This window comes from Leptonychotes weddellii, chromosome 1, assembly GCF_054177405.1.
Source record: "Leptonychotes weddellii isolate Sample4059 chromosome 1, ASM5417740v2, whole genome shotgun sequence".
Lineage (NCBI taxonomy): Eukaryota > Metazoa > Chordata > Mammalia > Carnivora > Phocidae > Leptonychotes > Leptonychotes weddellii.
The window spans coordinates 181,132,607-181,152,929 of record NC_138369.1 but is presented as its reverse complement, the minus strand read 5'-3'; the positions used below and the strand labels follow the sequence as shown (position 1 = coordinate 181,152,929).

Genomic DNA, 20,323 nt, shown 5'->3' with positions numbered 1-20,323 from the left:
GCAGTGGTGGTAGAGACTATATGGTTTCCTTGGCTGATCCTGTCCTGGGAGGTTGGTTGGCTCGTTACTCGATATGTCCAGACAAGCTAATCTGATGGCTGACATTTTTTTTTACCCTTGCCTATACTGCTAATAACACAGGTCAATAATAGAGTAATTATTATTCTAACGAACCCCCAGTCACAACAGTGGCAGCAACACCACTGTATTTTTTCTGCTGGATCCACATTGCCAGCATCGTAGTCTGGCTTGGTGACTCAGGAAGAGCAATGCCAGATGGCCCTGGGTTCAGCAGAGGGTTGCTCAGTCGCCGCTGCATCTAGAGACCCTGTCAGAGCATAAGCAACAGAACATGTGTCTTTGAGAAGCTCAACAGCAACGTTTTATTTATTTATTTAGTTAGTTAGTTAGTTAGTTATTTTTTAAAGATTTTATTTATTTATTTGACAGAGAGAGAGACAGCAAGAGGGAACACAAGCAGGGGGAGTGGGAGAGGGAGAAGCAGGCTTCCCGCCGAGCAGGGAGCCCGATGCGGGGCTCGATCCCAGGACCCTGGGGTCATGACCCGAGCCGAAGGCAGACGCTTAACGACTGAGGCACCCAGGCGCCCCTACATCAACGTTTTAAATATCTGAAATGCTGCCTTGAGCTTGATTTCTGCGGGTGCAGAGCCTGCCGACAGCTTACGGTATTTATCGGGGGTGGACTGTGGTCTCTGATTGTTACGAAGCCTTTTTCTCTGATGTGGTTGCCCTGAGAGCAGGTCGAGACACCAGATGATCCTCCCACCGATGAATGTGCTGCTGAGAGGGTAGGAGGAGACTCGGGTGGGCTCGCATGAGGGCCCCGGACTCCGGTGAGAAAGGCAGACAGGGCTGTCGAGAGGCGTAGGCCCCGGATTACTGCAGAACCGTGTCTGGTGCTCTCCAGAACTCACCGGGATGGGCTGGCACTTGACCTTCCCAGCTGTGCGACTGGACCTCACGGCGTCTGCGAATCCCAGAGCTCATGCTGCACACCCTTCCAGAGCGCTCTTCAAACTCCTCGGTTGGCTTCTCCCTCCTCGAAAGCGAAATGAAATCTTCACAAAGAGCTAGAAGAAGAAAAAATAATTGATTCCACTGTTTCCTGGAAAAAACCTTGGCTCCAAGGGGGCTTAAACTCACAGGTGGAAAGGCCTAGTTTTCTGGGGCGGATCTCTGTGATGATGGCCATTCGTCTCTCCTTGGGCACCTGTCTCCATTTGAACACAGACCTTTGCCAATTCTGGAGATAGTTTTGACAGATTTACTGTGTGTGAATTTGGAGGGGCCCCAGTTTCTACCTTTTGCCACTTTATTCTTGAAATTCTTGTAGACAAACGTGGGATAAAGGGAGAAAAAAAAGTGACCAGATGTTTTTAAAGACAATATTTTCATGAGGTAAGATTGACATCAGCCTGCCAGATTTTAAAATGTGAAAATCTGTATGTTTATAACACCACCCGCTAAGGTTTGCTCTGTCCCTGCTTTTCAGGTTGCAGATCTGAGCATGGGGGACCTGCTTTTGCACACCACGGTGATGTGGCCAAACCCGCCAGCCTCCCTGGGAAAGTGGAAAAAGGAGCCAGAATTGGCAGCCTTTGGTATGTATCAGAACAGGGTTGGGGCGCCTGGGTGGCTCATCAGTTAAGCATCTGACTCTTGATTTTAGCTCAGATCATGATCTCAGGGTTGTGAGCTCAAGCCCCGTGTTAGGTGTGGAGCCTGCTTAAGATTCTCTCCCTCTCTCTCTCTCTGCCCCACCCTGCTTGCTCTCTCTCTAAAAAAAATAATAATAACAGTGTTGGTAGGGGGTAGCACAGAGAGGGGAGCTGGGCTTATTTTTCAAAATAAGAATATTTCTTTCTCAAGACCCAGTTTATTAACGTTAAGTTCATTACAGTTACCTGAGTCGGTCTCCCTGCCCCAGCCACCAACATGTCCCAAATAGTAAACTAAACCTTCCAGGTCCATCTGGCCAGTGGCACCACCCCGTTACGTGGGAGAGAGAGGATGCCCTTACCCGGGCTGCCCCATGTATCAGCACACAGGCAGGGAAAGATTTTGTTGTTGTTGTCACTGCTCTGAATATCTTTTGAAAAGAACATGTTGGGGCGCCTGGGTGGCTCAGTCGGTTAAGCATCTGCCTTCAGCTCAGGTCCATGATCCCAGGGTTCTGGGATCGAGCCCCGCGTCGGGATCTCTGCTCAGCGGGAAGCCTGCTTCTCCCTCTTCCTCTGCTGCTTCCCCTGCTTGTGCTCTCTCACTCTCTGTCAAATAAAGTAAGTAAAATCTTTAAAACAAAACAAAACAAAGAACGGGTTAATAATACGCCAAGGAAAACTCATGTGAAAAATGAAGACAACACTGCCTTGTTCTGAGACCTCAAATCTGAGCTCTCTCCTCGTCTCTCTGACTCCATTGCTGTGGGTGGTGCTAGGATTCAGGACATTGGTTCACAGCTGACCTTTTGGGACCACACTGGGGTGCCTTGATCAGTTGTGAGGTGCTTCTCAGTCGCGTGACTAATACTAGCCAAAGCAGAGATGCTTGCGAATGATTTATTTTTTAATAAACTAGTTCGGATGGATCCAGTTGCTGCAATCAGAACTCTCACTTGGTTGTATCGGGATAGGCATTTTGAGAGAGAAAACTATGGGAATTGCGTGTAATTCAGGAACTATGGCTCTTGGTTGCAGGAAAATTGTTGTTCGACATCCAGTGCTGTTCTGAGTATAAAACAACCAACAGCGCATGTGTTTGTTTTATGTTGTATCTTTTCCAAGCCCCCACAGGAGAGTCATGGGTAGGCACACAATATAAAAGAAATCTAGTATTTTCCATTCTCTTACCTTACCTCGTGTTTCTAGGGGAAAGGCGTGGTCGCTTATTGCTTCTTTAACTGAACACTTTTTTTTTTCTTTCCCCCACGATGTGAACAGAGTATCCCCAAATGGAACATCCTAGTGGTATTAAAATCAGAGCATTGAACATAAAGACTGTCGAACTTCCTGCCTAGATCACTCAGCCTTCACTGAAAAACTTAGTGACGTTACTAATATTTTCAAAGAGTAACTAGAGCTGTTGATACCGTTTCCTTAAAAATAACAAAGATGGGTAGAAGTGTGCAAGGAAAATGTGTGACCAGATATGACAGACAAGAAAGTATTGGGATACTGTAACATGTTGGTAGTTTTTGATGAGCTGCTGCTTTGGGCAGGGGTGGGGATAATTTTACCAGTTGTGTCTCTTATACTGTAATTTCTTCTTGGAAGGGCTGGGAGCTTTCGGGTGCTTCTTGGTAGGTCGCTTCTGGGAGGTAGGATTCCAAAGTAGATGACCCACACCATCTACCTGTTTCTGATTCTGGGCTACAGATGAATGGTTCCAGAGTTCCACACTGGGATTTTTCATGACTATCTCCTAAATTGTACAGATTTCCTATGGTTAGAAATCAACAGATTTAGGGGCGCCTGGGTGGCTCATTCGGCTGAGCGTCTGCCTTTGGCTCAGGTCATGATCTCAGGGTCCTGGGATCAAGCCCCGCGTCGGGCTCCCTGCTCAGCGGGGAGTCTGCTTCTCCCTCTGCCCCTCCCCCTCCTCATGCTCTCTCTCTGTCTCTCAAATAAATAAAATCTTAAAAAAAAAAAAAAAAGAAAGAAAGAAACAGATTTAAAAGAAGAAAATAATTTGGGAGAAAGGAGGGGTCGACCAACTTTCTCTGTAAAAGGCCACATAGTAAATACTTTAGGCTTCAAGGGCCAAGAGGCCATATGTCGTCAAAGGCAGTCATAGACAATATGTAACCAAATGGGCATCTGTATTCACAGGCTGTACTGAGTACTCAGGGCCGCGGGCCCCAGTCTGCCATCCAGTGGTATAAAGGGTTCTGGAAAATGCTGGTTTTGAGGTTTGGGGTTTTTACTTGCCCCTCGCTGCACAGTCTCAGATGGAGAACAGTGTGTGTTTCACTCTGCGTCACTCTGTTCCCTGCCCCGTGGGTTGCTTCCTGGGGCTAGGAGGGGGGGTGGCTCCCCAGAAGGGAGCCCCCAGCCCATCATCAGTGATCACACTGCCAGTGGATCCCACAGGCGCCAGAGTTAGCAAGGGGAGATGCGCCCGAGGCTCTAGGGGAGGCAAGCTTTTTCAGAGTTGTCTCCAGGGTAATAGTAAAGAGAAGCAGGAAGGATTAAAGCCAGGGTTATGAGTAAAGGCAGACTGTCGTCACCATAAGGAGATTATTTATGGATTCCCAGTCTGTAAAGGTGCCACGTTGGGCCGTTTTGGTGGCATGAACAGAGCCTTGGAAATGCCTTTCAAAATCAGGAGGCGTTGTTGTAAAGGGAAGCAGAGTGATTACCACGGAACTGGCAGCTTTGGGGTTAAGACATGGTTGTCTCTTGTCTTGATTTAAATCTCTAATCTCAGGAAACAGTGCAGCTTTCTTCTGAAACTGAAATCGATGTACTGCCAACCTAGTACCTTGATATTTTGCTCACAGGACAGCTAATCTGTACTGCATGTTGATGATCCTCACCTCAAAAAAAAAAAGAAGAAAAAGAAATAATTTGTCTAGGCTTCCGCCTTTGGGGTATTAGATGATCAGCTCTGGGGGAGTGGAGGGAGTGCTTGGGGCTGGCAGGGGTAGCTAGGAGTTTTGATTGAGGTCGTGTCTATGAGATTGGGCAGCACTTGGAGTCAGTTGAGTGAAAATAGCCCCAGGGGATCAGGGAGAGCTTAAGGAGGAGGTGGCCATAGCCCCAGCTGAGGACCACGCTGCCCCACCACTGTGATCCAAGATGGCTGAGGTCAAGGTAAACTGAGGCAGACCAGTAGCCTTTTTAGAACCATGGCAACTACCCCCACTGAGATGTGGTCCCAGGAACGTGGTGGGTCTTCTGAGACTCAGGTCACTGGACACCCTCTCCTGGAGTGGAGCTCCCTCAGTTTTAAAGGACCCGGTTATCCTGGCCACTGTGAGTTCTGGAGGCTTCATGGTGGGCACACAGGGCCCCTTCAGGTGCCAGCCTCAGCCTCTGTGCAGAGCTGGTGCAGCTTCCTTGGCCAGTGGGAACTTTGGAGAGGGAGCCTCTCAGTCCATCCTCTGGGATTCTTGAGGGGGGCCGGATGCTGTGAGTGTGCAGGGCCAGGAGCAGTCCAGACCCAGTGGCTAGAGTTGGTTTCTTTATGCCTTCAGGCTCTTTTCTTCAAGGAAGGTGAGAGCCATCCTGCACAAAGGGGAGGCGGGATGGAAATAGGATGGAAAATGAACCAGACACTTTGGGTTGGTCTCCATAGGGCCTGGGAGCCTACCCCCACCCCACCCCAGTGAAGAATTTTCGGAACATCCATTCCCTTTGTAATTCTGGGTCTGGTACACCAGGCGTGCCCCCTCCGGCTGCCGTGGGACTGACGGGGCCTCGGCTCTGCCTTGGGGCCAGGGCATGCAGGGGGATGGAGTCCCTGCCACCCAGAACCAAGGATGGGCTCGCTCCGCTTCCGGCCCTCTGGGCGCCGCTTCTTCCTCCCCTGCAGGAGGGGTCAGAGTCGCCGAGTGGTCACCATGCTTGGCATTGTTCAAGGAATTCTATGGACTGTGCATAACTATTGTGTCTCCCCACCCCTCAAAGACTGGAAGAATAAACCGGCCTACTCCCTGTTTCTAAATGCTTCCTGTGATTCAGCCTTTTGGGAGGAAGTGCAAATGCATTCTGCTTCATAAACTAATTTTCATTTCTTCGGGTCAGAAAGATGAATTCTGTGTCCCAAACTCTGAACACTCTGTGCGTGTATGTGTACTATTAGGCTGGTTGGCATAAGTCTAAATCGCCGTAAGCGATATTGTTATTATCACTGACCTAGTACATTTCTGTTAACATGTGTATCGCTGGTGTTTTAAACTTGAGATGACACCATAGTTAAACGGTGTTTAACCCAAAAGTTTCCAGTGGGGCGGAAGGGTTTATTTCCATTTATTTGGGCTTTCTGTGTTTTTATGGAACCTGGAAAGCATTGCTTCAATAGGCTGGGTGAACAGGCGGAAGGTGAAGTCGGCTCTGGCTCATCTCGCTGCCTTCTTCCGAGCTGTAGTGTCGATAACTCCACGTTAGTGGGGTTCAGGGGAAAGCTCCACACGTTATGTGCTGTAACCGCCTGTGTCTTATTTTATTTTTTTTTTCCAGTCTTCAAAACTGCTGTGGTCCTTGTATATAAAGATGGCTCCAAACAGAAGAAGAAACTTGTAAGAATCTTATTTCTACCCCTTGGCCAGACACCAGCCTCTTAGGATTTTCTTGCCTTTTGTTTTTTTTTAAACTTTTTAAACACATTTGAAGTGTTGCTAAGGACTGGAGGAAATTGCCTATCCTGCCTTCTCTCTGGCAGGCTCACATTGAGAGCATGAAAGCGAATAGCTATCGGGCCTGCCGTAGCCAGAACCTTCCCCACACTTGTTTGCTTTTTCTGTTCTCCTTCTGGGGGTCTCTCTTCTCCGCCTTCCCGTGTCTCTCTTTTACCTGGATCTGGTCAGTGAACTCATTTGCACACCCCGTGCTTGTTTATCACACGGCCTCTCGCTTTCCGCTGGACGAACCAAAGTGCCAGTAGGGCTGATGTCCCTCCAGACGAGCGTGGGGGTTCCAGACTCACTGATCTTCTGGGGGCGGGGCGGGTGCGCTCGAGGCTAGAGCAGACTATTCTCAGGCACCTGGTTCCTTCTCTTCCTACAGGTAGGATCTCACAGGCTTTCAATTTATGAGGACTGGGACCCCTTCCGATTTCGGCACATGATCCCTACCGAAGCTCTGCAGGTTCGAGCTTTGGCGAGCGCAGGTAAACCCTGAAACGTGCTGGGTGCACGTGTTTGACGTGTGTGTGAATTGTTGGTCTGAACCCATGCTCTTGGTCGAACCACCCTACTACCCTTTTTTTCTCCTATATTTAACTCTCTTTTCCCCCAGTCTCTCCCCTGCCTCGTTTACCCAGCCATTTATTAACTATTTGAATGAATGAATGACCCAAGTGAATGGATGTGATGTCTTCAATATCGTTCCGAGGAATTCCAGTCGTTTTGTTGTATATATTAATATTACAGTGCCTGATGTCGGAGTAGCAGTGAGTCTTGTACTTCTGGACAGAATCCTTGAGACCATGAGCAGATAAAGCCCATGTAAAATAACTCACTTGGTTTTTAACCGGGAGACTGGAAAAGACCACCAAAAGCACAAAAAAGCCATCAAATACATTTGTGTGTGTGTGTGAAGCATTACAAACTTTGTATTAGTGTGGAGGCCTTTGAAATGTCGGGCCTTTTTCTGTGATCCAAATAGCAGTGAAGCGAGTTGTCGGATAGCAAGGAATATACTTGTTAATATGAATTAGATGGTGCTGTAAGCTCAAGAGAAGAGCCGTGAACGCCAGCAGGGTATTGACCAAGAGGACTATTTCTGTCACTCGGAGGCCCCATCCAGAGCCTAATTTGAGGCCATTCTAGGGAAGACCTGTCAGCAGTGGCTCTCCTGAGCACACCCCAGAGGGGGCACCTTGGGGGTCAGGTAGAAACTCTCAGGCCAGCGGGTGCAGCCATCTGGTTAGACAGGGGGGCCATGGAAGGGACCTCCACACATACACGGTAGATCCCTCTTTCTTTATCCTCTCTGGCATCCGATATGTCCACTGCGTATTGCTCATCTTTCCCCCACCTCTACCTGTCACCTCCATGAGCAAGAATATTGGCTGTGATCCTCATAAAACCACGTCTCCTTAGTCCAATGTCATGTGGTATTTAGGAAACCTTCAATTATTCACCCAAATTCAACTAGATATAGCTTCCTACACTTTTGTGATCCCTTGCAGTAGAAAATGTCAAATGCAAAACCCACATCAGACAAATGAATACATTTGCCTTAAGAAGGTTTCTTCCTGATCTTCCAGCACAGAGATTTACTCTGGTGCCTTTTTACTTAACAATTTGACTTGCGAGACCCTGTACATTGTAGATCTAACACAGCTGTAATGGCATTCTGAGGTTTGGGCACTTAAACACTATTCTTGTCCTATTTTGCAATCTTAGGTTGCAGATTATCTAGTTTGTGTTTCCTTGTGCCTGGTTTATAAGATGGAACGCTTATGTTTATAGAAAACTGCAGGCTTCTGAGCCAGAAATTTTCCCTTCATTGAGGACTAAATACACAAAGAATTTAAATTTTGAAAACAGAGCCATCTTTGTGATATGCCATTCCATTCTCACTCTGCTTTTCATTCAAATCAAGCTTAAAACAATCAAGATAAAAGCTTATTCTAACAGAGTTATAAAGACCAGCCAACATGTTTCTCATTATGAGATATGTTCCAGTGGATCTGAGAAATCAGAACGTGCAGTTGCTTGATGTTTATCTTCATTTGGGAAGATTTGTGGAAATTTTGACAGATGAGCCCTGGTTGGGGTTAAATAATGTGGGCACAGTGAGGGTTTGTGACCAGGGCTCTGACCCACTGGAGAAGGCCGAGACCTCACCGTGTGCAGTCTCGATGTTTAGAGTGATTGTTCCTTTCACAAACGGTCTGTTCAGGACCTAAAAGGGTATGGTACTGTAAGCATTGTAAGGCTTAGAAATTAAAGCCTAACTGTTCCCCACCTTCTCAGCATCCCATTTTTGCTTCCCTCAGAGTGGGCGCCCTGGGGGTGCCGAGAAAGCAGAACCCCATTTGTCCAGGGCCCTAGGCCTGGTCACTCGCAGGGAGGGCGCCCGCCACGGACACGAGGACTTGCGTCTTTAGCACTGGCCTGATGGAATCTGCCTTTACAGCTCCTCACTCAGCTGAAACAGGTCCGCCAAACAGGCCGTGCATCGAAAGGGGGCAGTTCTGGAATCAATATGGTGGACTGATTGCCCTTCTAGACCATCCAGCAGGAGAGTTCAGCAACTGGAAATTTTCCAAGTGTTCTTTTCCTTCACACCCATTAAGGCTTTCCCTCTGTCTCTTTAAGATGACAAGGATGGCAGTGAGGTGCCTTTGGCCTTTGGAGGCTCTGCACTCTGGAATCTTAGAGCAAGGCGTAGAAAATGCTTTTGTAAAAACGCAAATAAATCTCTGAGACACACCCTAATTCGTTCTCGTTTTAATTTGTCTAGATGCAGAAGCAAACGCTGTGTGTGAAATTGTCCATGTGAAATCTGAATCTGAAGGGAGGCCGGAGAGGGTCTTCCATCTGTGCTGCAGGTGAGCCTGGGGCCGGGAGGGATGTGACGGCTCAATGTCCCTCCCCGCTCCGGGGTCTGCACGTCAGCCTATGCGTCCCTAGACGCTGCATGCTTTTTCTTGTACATTTCAGAAATGAGCAACACTTATTATTAAATAACACTAATTGGGGGGCACCTAGGTGGCTCAGTCAGTTAGGCGTCTGCCTTCGGCTCTGGTCATGATCTCAGAGTTCTGGGATCGGGCCCTGTGTCAGGCTCACTGCTCAGTGGGGAGTTGGCTTCTCCCTCTGCCCCTCCCCCCACTCATGCTTGCTCTCTCTCTCTCTCTCAAATAAATAAATAAAATCTTTAAAAAGAAATAACACTAATTGGACACGTTAAACTGATTTTATCAGAACATAGACAATAACCTCATTAACTCCATATCTTTCTAAAAGGAAGTAGGAATTTTCTTGTATATGCGATGTTCAAATGAGGGCTTTCTTCCCATAGTTACATTTGATTAGAAGTAGATTAGAAGGACGTGGCTGTCTTGTACTATTTTGTTTTGGTGTTTAGACACATTGTTTGTACTGTGGCATGTCTGAGATGAGGCAGATGGAGAACCAGCTGGGACGAGGTGAGAGGGTGTGCGGGCGCTACCCGGGTCCTGGTCGTGTCGAGAAATTTCGGATAGGGAGGTTGCCACAGGTTGCTCAGGTTCACCTACAGATCTCAGGAGGAAGCTGCACTTAGAAGGGCTTCTACTGATTTCTTCTTGTTCTCTTCCTTCCCCCCTTGTCCTTCCCTCTCCTCCTCCTCCTCCTCCATGAGACTTTAAGACCTTTTTCAAATGCAGCCAGTTCTCCCTCTCTTTGTTTTTTTGCCTAAAAAAATGTCACAATGAATGGTCCCGATGGCCAGTGTTCCGGTGTATTTTGCTTGACATATGATCTGTACTCAGTTAGGCTTTAACCTAATCGTGAGTACTTAGTGATTTACTCAGTTCTTCCCCAGTACCCCACACCTCGGGTAGTAATATGCTGTAATTTCCCTACAAAGAAATCTGACAGAGTTGGAATGCCTGGGTGGCTCAGTTGGTTAAGCATCTGCCTTTGGCTCAGGTCATGATCTTGGGATCCTGGGATTGAGTTCTGCATCAGGCTCCTTGCTCAGCGGGGAGTCTGCTTCTCCCTCTGCCTCTCCCTCTGCTTGTGCATGCGTGTTCTCGCTCTCTATCTCTCACAAATAAATAAAATCTTTTTTTTAAAAAAAAAGATCTGAGAGAATCAATGTTGTTATGATTATTAGCAGTATTTTTTCATGTTATTGCTAGCATCATAAGAAGGCACATTAACCAAGCATGAACTATGCTAAGCCCCTTGTATGCATTATTTCAGTTAGCCAGACTGAGGTACATTCTTCCATTTTACATATGGGGAGCCAAGGCTCTTGGAGGGTACTTTGCCTAAAATATTATAGCAAATGAACACTGAGTTCAAACTCAGGTAGGTTTGACTTCAAAGCCCCTGTTTTGTGTATCTGCATCACCTCTCTGTGTTGAGTGAGAAATCAATAAAAGGCAGAATGTGGGAGGCTCCTGGGATGAGAATTGACATTTTTTTTCAAATGATCCACATGTGGTTTGGGTGCCATATTTACCATTTGTGGTTTTGTTGGTAAGGTCCATGGGGTCTGGTGAGCCTGCTCCTAGAGATGCCATATTCGTCATTAATAAGGAATACCAGGGGACACTTACCTGGGTAAAAATACTGAGAACCTAATGAGAAAAATGACTCTTACCTAGGAAGTACTTTTTTACTGTGGGAATTAGGACTTGGGAAGATTGTTCGGTTCTCTACAATGTAGCATTAACTTGTTGAAATGTGTCATGGGAGTAGTTGGTATTTAACAGAAGGCCAGCTCAAGAGGGAACTAACGATGTTGGTTGGGACATCAGACTTCGGGTGCTCTGCAGAGCTGAGAATCCTGTGGTTCAATTGCCTGCAAAAGCATTTTAGAATGAAAGGCTTTGCCGTTAAGTATCAAGAGCAGAATCTGGCAACGTCTGGGTGCAGGATCAATCTATTCATTAATCGGCTGTCTGTCCCACATTAGCTGCAGATGAATCACAAAGCGTAAAGGGAAAGAAGTATGCGTTCTCTATCACCAGCGATGAAAACATGGCTCAGCCTAGAAATTGGAGTTGTGGCCTCAGTCTTTATAACCTTTGGCCCTCGGGGATGTTTGTTGGGCTGCACCCGAGAATATTAGAAGTTCCCCACGTGTTAAGTACTTTTCCCCTAACACGTGTCAATCTTCTTTTCTTTTCATAGCTCTCCAGAGAGCAGGAAAGATTTCCTGAAGGCTGTGCATTCAATCCTGCGTGATAAGCACAGAAGACAGCTCCTCAAAACCGAAAGCCTTCCCTCATCCCAGCAATATGTACCTTTTGGAGGAAAAAGATTGTGTGCGCTCAAAGGGGCCAGGCCAGCCATGAGCAGGGCAGGTACTGTGGGGATTCCGACGTTCAAGATCCCCGTCACCCCCGCTCCACTGTAGAACTCCAGTGAGCTTGACGTTTTTATTGAGCAAGAATTAGACGTGGCCTTGTGGGGGCTAACGTTGGAGCACAGCTCTTCCCTGGTGTGAGCTTCCTTGCCCTTGCCTCCTTCCCAGCAACTCCCTGGGGATCCGCCCTTCGTTTACTCCTCTTGCCCTCCCTCCAGCTTCCCTTTGCTGCCCTCCTCCTTTTGGCTGGGGACTCCTCTCTCATTCGCCAAGCCAGGAAGTGAGCGCATTCTCTTTCTGGAGGGGCTCTCTCAGCCTGCTTGTGGAATGAGAGTCGCTACTTTGCATGACAGCTTCTAGCCAAAAGCAGTGTGTCATGTCTCAGCAGGGTCATGGCCCACCATTCTGAGAACATGGTGGCCTTGTAATCTGGAAACACGGCAATGCCTGTTCTCAGTAAGGAGTCCATGTTTGGTAGACCAGATGACACATCAGATTTTTACCCTTGCCTTATGCCTGCAACTTTATTTTTAGCTTCAGTGTTAGTTTGGGGAAGCCTTGTGCTGCTATTGGTAAAGAGGAATGTAGAGTTTAAATGGTCCCAGAGTAAATAGTCTTTCAGGACTAGAATTGTCACTGTGGAGCGGGGAGGAAGGAAGACCTATGCTACCATCTATAACCAGCAGTAAAATATATCTAGGAAGAAAGATGTTTTCATAATGTAGATATATTGATGACATCAAGATATTAACACTTTTATCACTCCTTTCTTAAGAGGCAGCCCCGAGTTTTTCGGGGAAGATTCCAATAAAAGAGCCTTCCTTTGCATTTGCTAAAAGGTTCTGACCTTTGTCTCGATGACCTTTCCGCCTATTCTCAGTTGTGTCGAAGAGGCATGGATAAAATTTATTGTGAATGGTTGGAGGTTTTTGCAGACATAGCCTACAAAGCTTGACATGGGATATTACATGCTTTAAGCTCTTGAGTTGGACTAATGTTGGGGGTTAGTTATCTTGAATCTATTCTCCAATCAGTTGATAAGTGTTTATTGAAAACCTGGTGCAGTGAACCCCCAGTGTTCTATTGGGTTCTCCAAGGTATCTTAAGAGTCTTGCATACCTCTGTATCCACAATTTCTCATGGAGTCCTCAGGTTAAGAAAGCTTTGTGGATCCCTTTATAAGCTCACAACAGAGCATTTCTCCTGAGACTTGTCTCACCTAATCCTTTTACTTGCCAGGGGATGCTTAAATTAGGATTGAGGATTCATGTCCCAACCTTAGGAAACCCGCCTGTCATTGACCAGGTTTCGACTGTTATTCAAGGGACTTCAATTCCGAGCTGCATTTACTTTGAAACCTAAGCCCCTGTACCCTGTAGGACCCTCAGAAGTTTTCCTGCTGAGACCCCTTTGGAAAGAAAACAAAACCAACCCACACCTTACACTGTCATGATACCCAAGAGAAACCCTCCATGTCAGCCTGTTGGCTTTGGCTAATTGAAAGATTTTCTGCCCGATGGCTCATTTTCGGCTATTCTGCTTTTGAAATTCCTCACTATCATCAGGACCTTCACATTAGATAATTTTAAAGATGGTGCTTGAGTGGGTCAGCTACAGTTTTAACAATGCACTGGAAATACTCAAGTCAGAGATTGTCTCCCTGAACCCCAGAAGGCTGGCTGGGCTATTACGTATCCTTTTAATAAAGGATAAATACTCATGCTTCATTATGCATTGTCATGTATACCCAGGTAGTTTATTTCTCTGTTCTTTTGGAAAAGGACAGTAAAGCCAAATATCCTGCCTCAGTACTCAAGTCTGAAAGTACTGTATGTCTGCCCAATTAAAAAATTTTTTTGTTTCAACATTTTCTTATGAAAAATTTCAGATACAACAGCTGAAAGAATGATACACATACAGAACCTACCATCTATTCTTATAATTGATCTTTTTCTGTATTTTCCTTATCACATATCTATCCATCTATCCATCGTTAGTTTTGACACATTTCAAAAATACAGACATCAACACATTTTACCCCTAAATACTTTAGCATGCAGGTCATTAGTGAATATTTCCAAGAGCCCAGTTTTGAACTGAGGTAGTTCTAGTAAGGTGATTGGAGAGAGCCAGTCTCCACTACAGGGTGTTGGGATAAAACTGACCAGGACATCTGCTTCTTTCCAGTGGAGGAGACACCGTGGGTGGTTTTTTTCTTTTTTTCTTTTTTCCATTTTTTTCTGGAAACCTTTTTTCAGTTGCCCTCCTTGATCAAGAGGGATGTCCATTTGTTCTGTATTTTAAGATGGTAGAACACCTCGGAACCATAATGGGAACACAGGAGTCTGAGGCAGAGGATGGCCCGCTCACTGGCCTGGGACCTGCTGTGTTTGGTAGTCACTGGGGATGGTCCTCTCACTTCCAGCAGCACTGAAGCAGTTTAATGGTTTTTAGGGCTTAGGTTTCAGGAATGCTGGTCCTAATTGGTGTCCAGGCTCTCCCCCTCCATTGGAAAGCCCACGTTGCATTTCACCTCCTCGGGTCTCACACAGTAGCCACTTGACTAGCGAGGGGCAGCATTTGCCGGCGTGCGCGTGCGCGCGTGTGTGTGTGTGTGTGTGTGTGTGTGTGGTGGGAATGTTCGTTTGCCTGACTGGGTGGTGTCTTGTGTGTTTGTCTGGAATAATTCTGGCTTCCCAGAAGGCAGTAGGGTGAACGAATGAATTCTGATATTTGTTTTCTCTTGTTAGTCACTTCCTAGAGCACTTGGAGGCCCAATGGCATGGGTGTCATATATTATTTATTTCTCATGCCACTCAGGCACCGATATTTTAATTGCTTTGTAGGAGAGAAATCAGTGATACACAGAACATAGTCAGCGGGGGCTACGGCTCCCATTTGTGTAGCTTCACAGTGGATGTGGGGCTTTGGCAGAACGAGGGCAGGGCGGCCACCGGAGAGTTGGTATGTCCGAGAGTAGCTCTGCTCTAGGCTCTGTGTGAGGGACGCCATGCCCTCTTGGTTTCCCAGAAAGCAGTATAGCTTGGCCCAGTGCTTCTGCCTCCTTGGCACATCACGGTGATGGGAACTCTAGAAGCATCCCCCACCCTTACTAAAGACCCATTCCAGCTAGATGTCTCTGGGACAGCCCTTGGGGACCCCCAGAGCTCTGTGCCATGTGACAGTGTCAGGGTTGAGAGCACTAACTAATCCCAAGGTCGGTGGTCTCCTTGGGTGCAGCACAGGACAGAGAAGTGGATTGTCTCAGAGGGAGGTGAATCCCCTTTTCCCCATAACCAACACCCCTCCCCGTGTCCCTCTGTCCACCCCCCTCCTTTGCCCTTCGGTCAGTTGCTGTAACATCCTTCAAGTCCAGACATCCATGCGGAGTAAAGACTCTAAGACAGACTGATGAAATCTGGACTTTAAGCCCCGAACGACAGCAAGGCACTAAATAAATCCCATGTAGTTTTTCCTTTCTTTGCTTTCCTGTCTGGATTGTCATCGCATGTAAAGCATGTGGGGGTTTGATTTTTATATTTTTGTGTGTGTGTGCAGTGTCCGCCCCAAGCAAGTCTCTTGGGAGAAGGAGGCGGCGCCTGGCTCGAAACAGGTTTACCATTGACTCTGATGCCATCTCTACCAGCAGCCCGGAGAAAGAGTCCCAGCAGCCCCCCGGTGGCGGGGACACTGACCGGTGGGTGGAGGAACAGTTTGATCTTGCTCAGTACGAAGAGCAGGACGACATCAAGGAGACAGACATCCTCAGTGACGATGATGAGTTCTGCGAGTCCGTGAAGGGCGCCGCAGTGGACACAGAGCTCCAGGAGCAGCTACAGGCTGCCTCCATCAGTCAGCAGGAGAGAGGCCGGAGAGCCCTGGATAGTCACGCGTCCCGCATGACGCAGCTCAAGAAGCAAGCCGCCCTCTCGGGCATCAATGGAGGCCTGGAGAGCCCGGGTGAGGAAGTCATTTGGGTTAGGCGTGAAGACTTTGCCCCGTCCAGGAAACTGAACACGGAGATCTGACTGTCCCTTTCCCCCCTAGAGAGTGTGTGTAGATAACCCCCCCCGCCCCCGCCGCCCTGCCCTCACTCTGCCCCCCCTCCTGTCCCCCTCCTGTCCCCGCGAGGAGGAGAATGTTCCCTTAGGTCGCACTCTTGCACACACGGTCTTGGTGGCTGACTTTTTTTCCGAAGCCACGTAGCCACCCAACTTCGTCATTTCTAACGACATCGGAAAGAATTGTTCAGAATCCCAAATAAGCTCGAGTCCCATCTTCTGTATATTACTAAGGGCTTTTATTTATTTCTCAACTAATCAGGGCTGGAAGAATTAAAAAACTGAAAAAAAAAAAAAAAAAGATCCTACAGCACTGGAAAGCGAGTGACCCCCAGGAGTTTGAAGTATGTACAACAGATTAGTTGAAGGGATAGCACAAAAAAAAAAAAAAAAAAAAAAATTAAAAGTCACTCTATCTGAAATCAGTCCAGAAGCCATCTCTTAGTTGGGGAAACCACCTTCAAACACAAAATGCCACAAAGCAACTGTACAGCTTAACAGTGTTCTCACTCCTTTCCCTCTTCAATGTCTGAGAATATCTGTGTATTTTAAGAATGTGTGAGGAGACGGTGGAGGTGTATGTTTTGATGAGCCGTTGGCGTTTTTTTTTTTCCTCTCTCTCTTCTGTTTTGGTCTATGGCTGGTCTTACTCCATGTCCGTGTCGGAAGTTCTAGTTTTGCATAGAATTGTAAAGATGCCAAACTCTTCGAGAAGAGATCCAAATTTATCTCTTGAAAAAAAAAAAAACCCACTATTTTTTCTATTTTACCTGAGATGCAGGGGCACAAACAGATGAGAATTTTACAGTGTTAGTGTAACTGAGTCTAAAAAAAAAAATGAGGATTTTACCTTTTACAGAGAGAGTGAGGCATGGTGATTTATATTTATATACGAAAGGCCAACAAGATGCTTAGGAGAAACTTTTTTTCCAAGAAGAAGATTTCTTTTTGTTTTCTTTGTTTTTTTTTTTATGTTTGAATCTCTGAGATGGGAGTTTGGCTGGATTAAACATGACACCCGATGGGCGTGTGTGTGTCTGTTGCACATGGCGGGGGAGGGGAGACTCCTTCTCAAGGGGTTGCCATGGTGATCATTGGTTTTCCCATCAGAGTTGCATCTTCATCCATAGATTACCTATCCCTTCCCCGACAGTCCATACCAAATCTCTTAACACAACAGCCTCTTCAAAAACATACCTTGTGTTTCATACTTTGTACATGCCAACAAAACAGGGTAAACATGCTAAAAAGCTAAAGTTCTAAACAGATTTCCAAATAGGAAGAACAAAAACAAGTTAAAGCACTTTCGATTTTTTTTAAACGGTTTATAGCTTTTTTTTTTTTTCCTTCTTCCCATTTCACAATGTCCACTTCCTAAGAAGGGTTTAAATAATATGAAAACTTTCTTTTTGGGGAAAATATCTATTTGGTGTTTGACACATCAGTAGGTACTTTAAAGACCTGAATTTTATAGTAGCTTTAGGAATTATATTTTATAAAAATCAGTTATGACTTTATATTTCCAGACAATAGAGAGTTCAGAACATCATGCTCCTATGCCCCTGCTTGCTTTACCCGCTTCCCCACCCTGTATCCTTCCCCTTTTTGGGTTTCCAGGGCTTTGAGCTTGATCTTTTGAAAGTTTTATTCTATTAAATTTTTGCTATATCTTCTGATTTTCTTAAAAAGCTTTAGAATGGTTTCTATACCCTTTGTACCACTGCATTGTTCCATATCACCTCCAGTTCGATTGTGTCCAGATGGAAAAGTGAAGCAGAGGCTTCTGATAAAGTCACACTTACTAATCCCAGTGCAACAGTTGTGTCTGAAAATGCTGGAAAGTCAGGTGCTTGGAGAGGGTGCCATTCTCTTCTTGTACATAAGGTCATGACGTGTCTATGTCAGAAGTTCTTATATATTTCTTTTATAAGCTGAAAGAAGGTCTATTTTTATGTTTTTAGGTCTACGAATGGAACGTTGTAAATGCCTGTCAAACAATAAAAATACTGAAAAGTATCTGGACAGTCCTGTGCCTTTTTGGGCGGGAGGATGGATACGGACTGTTGGCTGGAAAGAGTTCTGTGAGAGGAAATTCTTGGGAATGCCCGTTTTTTCCTCTCTCTCTCAATAATTATGAGCATCAAGGGAAAGCTGACTTGGTAGAGCTTAAAGGTCTTTTGACTGATTTTTTTCCAAATCGAGGTATAATTGACCTATTGTGTTACTTTCAGGTGGACGACATAACGATTCGGTATTTGTATATGTTGCAAAAGGGCCACCACAGTAATCCGCTGAACATCTGTCCCCACACAGAGCTATAAATTTTTTTTTTTTCTTGTGATGAGAAACTTCAAAGTCCACTCTCCTAGCTACTTTCAAATATGCAGTATGGCGTTTTCACTGTAGTCACCATGATGTAAATTACTTCCCCAGGACTTCTCATTTTAGAACTGGAAATTTGTACCTTTTGCCCCCTTTGACCCATTTTGTCCGGTCTCCCATCTCGGGCAACCACCGGTCTGTTCTCTGTGTCCATGGGCTTGGTTTTGGTTGGTATTGGTTGGTTTTGGTTGGGGGGAGTTGTTTTTAGATTCCCCATATAAGTGAGGTCATATGGTATTTATCTTTTTCTGTCTGTAGAGCTTGAAGTTTTTGGGGTTTTTTTAAAGATTTTATTTATTTATTTGAGAGTGAGAGAGAGAGCAGAAGTGGGGAGAGGGGTACGGAAGGGGCAGAGGGAGAAGGAGAAGCAGGGAGCCCGATGAGGAACTTGATCCCAGGACCCTGAGATCTTGACCTGAGCCAAGGGCAGGTGCTCAACTGACTGAGCTACCTAGGCGCCCCAAGCTTGAAGTTTTAACCAAAAAATAAATAAATAAATAAAGCAATTGCTCAGCATCTTGGCCTTTTTTTTTTTTTAAAGATTTATTTATTTATTTTTAGAGAGAAAGAGTAAGCAGGGGGAGGGGCAGAGGGAGAAGGAGAGAGAGAATCTCAACCAGACTCCCTGCTGAGTGCGGAGCCCAACTCGGGGCTCAATCCCACAATCCCGAGATCGTGACCTGAGCCAAAATCAGGAGTTGGATACTTAACCGACTGAGCCACCCAGGCGCCCCAGCATCTAGGTCTATTGATTTGAAGACTAGGAAATAGCACAGTTCTGTATCTATATCCACACTGAGCACTTTCCCAGTCTCCTGTCCCCTCCCGGAAGGGCAGGCTGAGGGGTGCCTGGGGAAGTATTGGGGTAGAGTGCAGAGCTTAGACTGGCCTGGGTGGGTGAGCTCTTGAGCCCGCAATCTGCCACCACATTTTGTCACTGTCTGGGTCTTCCACAGAATCACAGGAAAAGTAAATGCGGTCTTGGGCATTCCCTTCCCTTTCAGAGTCCTGATCTTACCATTCCTCAGTCCCTTATGAACCTTACCCAATCAGAGTTTACCCCACCGACACCTGCCCTCCAGGCGAACACGTTTTCTCCTGCCTGCCTTGTGCGAACTAGAATACTCCCTCCCCACATGAGCAGGTGAGAACCTGCTCTGCAGTGTGGTTTGTGGAGCAGCCACATTGGCCCTGAACCATGGGAGCCTGGGAGAAGCACAGAAACTACCCCATCCGGACCTACTGAGCCAGAACATGCATTTTAACAAGATCCCCAGGTGATCCCTATGCGTGTTCAAGTTTGAGAAGTGTTGGTTTGGCTATATCCAAACGTTTTGATGTTGAACAATGATTCGAAGCACATCATACTTCTTAAAGTATATTCAGGCTCTGCTGTATCCCTCAATTTTTGAAAGTTTGAATTCCACCACATAGCTTTCTTTTTCTTTTTTTAAAGATTTTATTTATTTGAGAGAGAGAGAGCGCACAAGCAGGGGGAGCAGGCTCCCCGCTGAGCAGGGAGCCCAGTGCCGGGCTCGATCCCAGGACCCTGGGACCATGACCTGAGCCGAAGGCAGATGCTTAACCCACTGAGCCACCCAGGTGCCCCAGAAACATTTCTCTCTGCACCCATTGTATTCCTTTTAGGGGATGACTGAAGCCAGCTTGGCGCTTGACAGGATTATTCTAACAGTTTGCTCGTGGTATTGGTGAGACTGGAGTTGGGGCTGCCCTCCTGTCCAGTCTCTGAGGCCATCAGCGTGGAGCCGGAGAGCGTTCCAAGTCAGGTACGCAGACATAACCATGCCTTTTTCACCCTAACTTAGTTTCTTTCTCAGGCTCGTATCCCGCCGGGCTGGCAGGAAACTCCCTCAGTTCCCTGCTCTCTCCAGTCCTCCAGCCACGGAGGTGACAATGGCCATGACGACTCTCCTTGCCCACAGGCTTTTTCACGTTTGGTGGCCGACTGGTGTTTCCGTTAGCCCGACTCCGGTTCCCCGCGCAGGGCACCTCTGCAAGCAGGGCCCCCAGCATTTTGTGTCCCGCTGGGATGTTGCCCAAGTTCTTCCCACTTAAGTGGATATGCCTTAATGCTGGTGTGTGGGGTTATGGGGGGTTGAGGCTGTGGGGGTGCTGTGGGGCTGGGGGGGGCTATGTGTGTGGGGGG

General features: G+C 46.7%; 1 protein-coding gene across 5 annotated transcripts in view; it reads left to right on the top strand.

Moving 5' to 3' along the window:
* Positions 1–17,790, top strand: part of TIAM1 (TIAM Rac1 associated GEF 1) — a 374,369-nt gene extending 356,579 nt beyond the window's left edge. For all 5 annotated transcript variants that reach the window (XM_081799219.1, XM_081799233.1, XM_081799229.1 and 2 more), the window contains 6 exons: positions 1,516–1,624; positions 6,203–6,261; positions 6,749–6,851; positions 9,155–9,242; positions 11,539–11,711; positions 15,272–17,790. In XM_081799219.1, coding sequence (XP_081655345.1) covers positions 1,516–1,624; positions 6,203–6,261; positions 6,749–6,851; positions 9,155–9,242; positions 11,539–11,711; positions 15,272–15,741 — 1,002 coding nt within the window. In that variant the 3' untranslated portion in view covers positions 15,742–17,790. The remainder of the gene's footprint in view (positions 1–1,515; positions 1,625–6,202; positions 6,262–6,748; positions 6,852–9,154; positions 9,243–11,538; positions 11,712–15,271) is intronic.
* Positions 17,791–20,323: the final 2,533 nt, after the last annotated feature.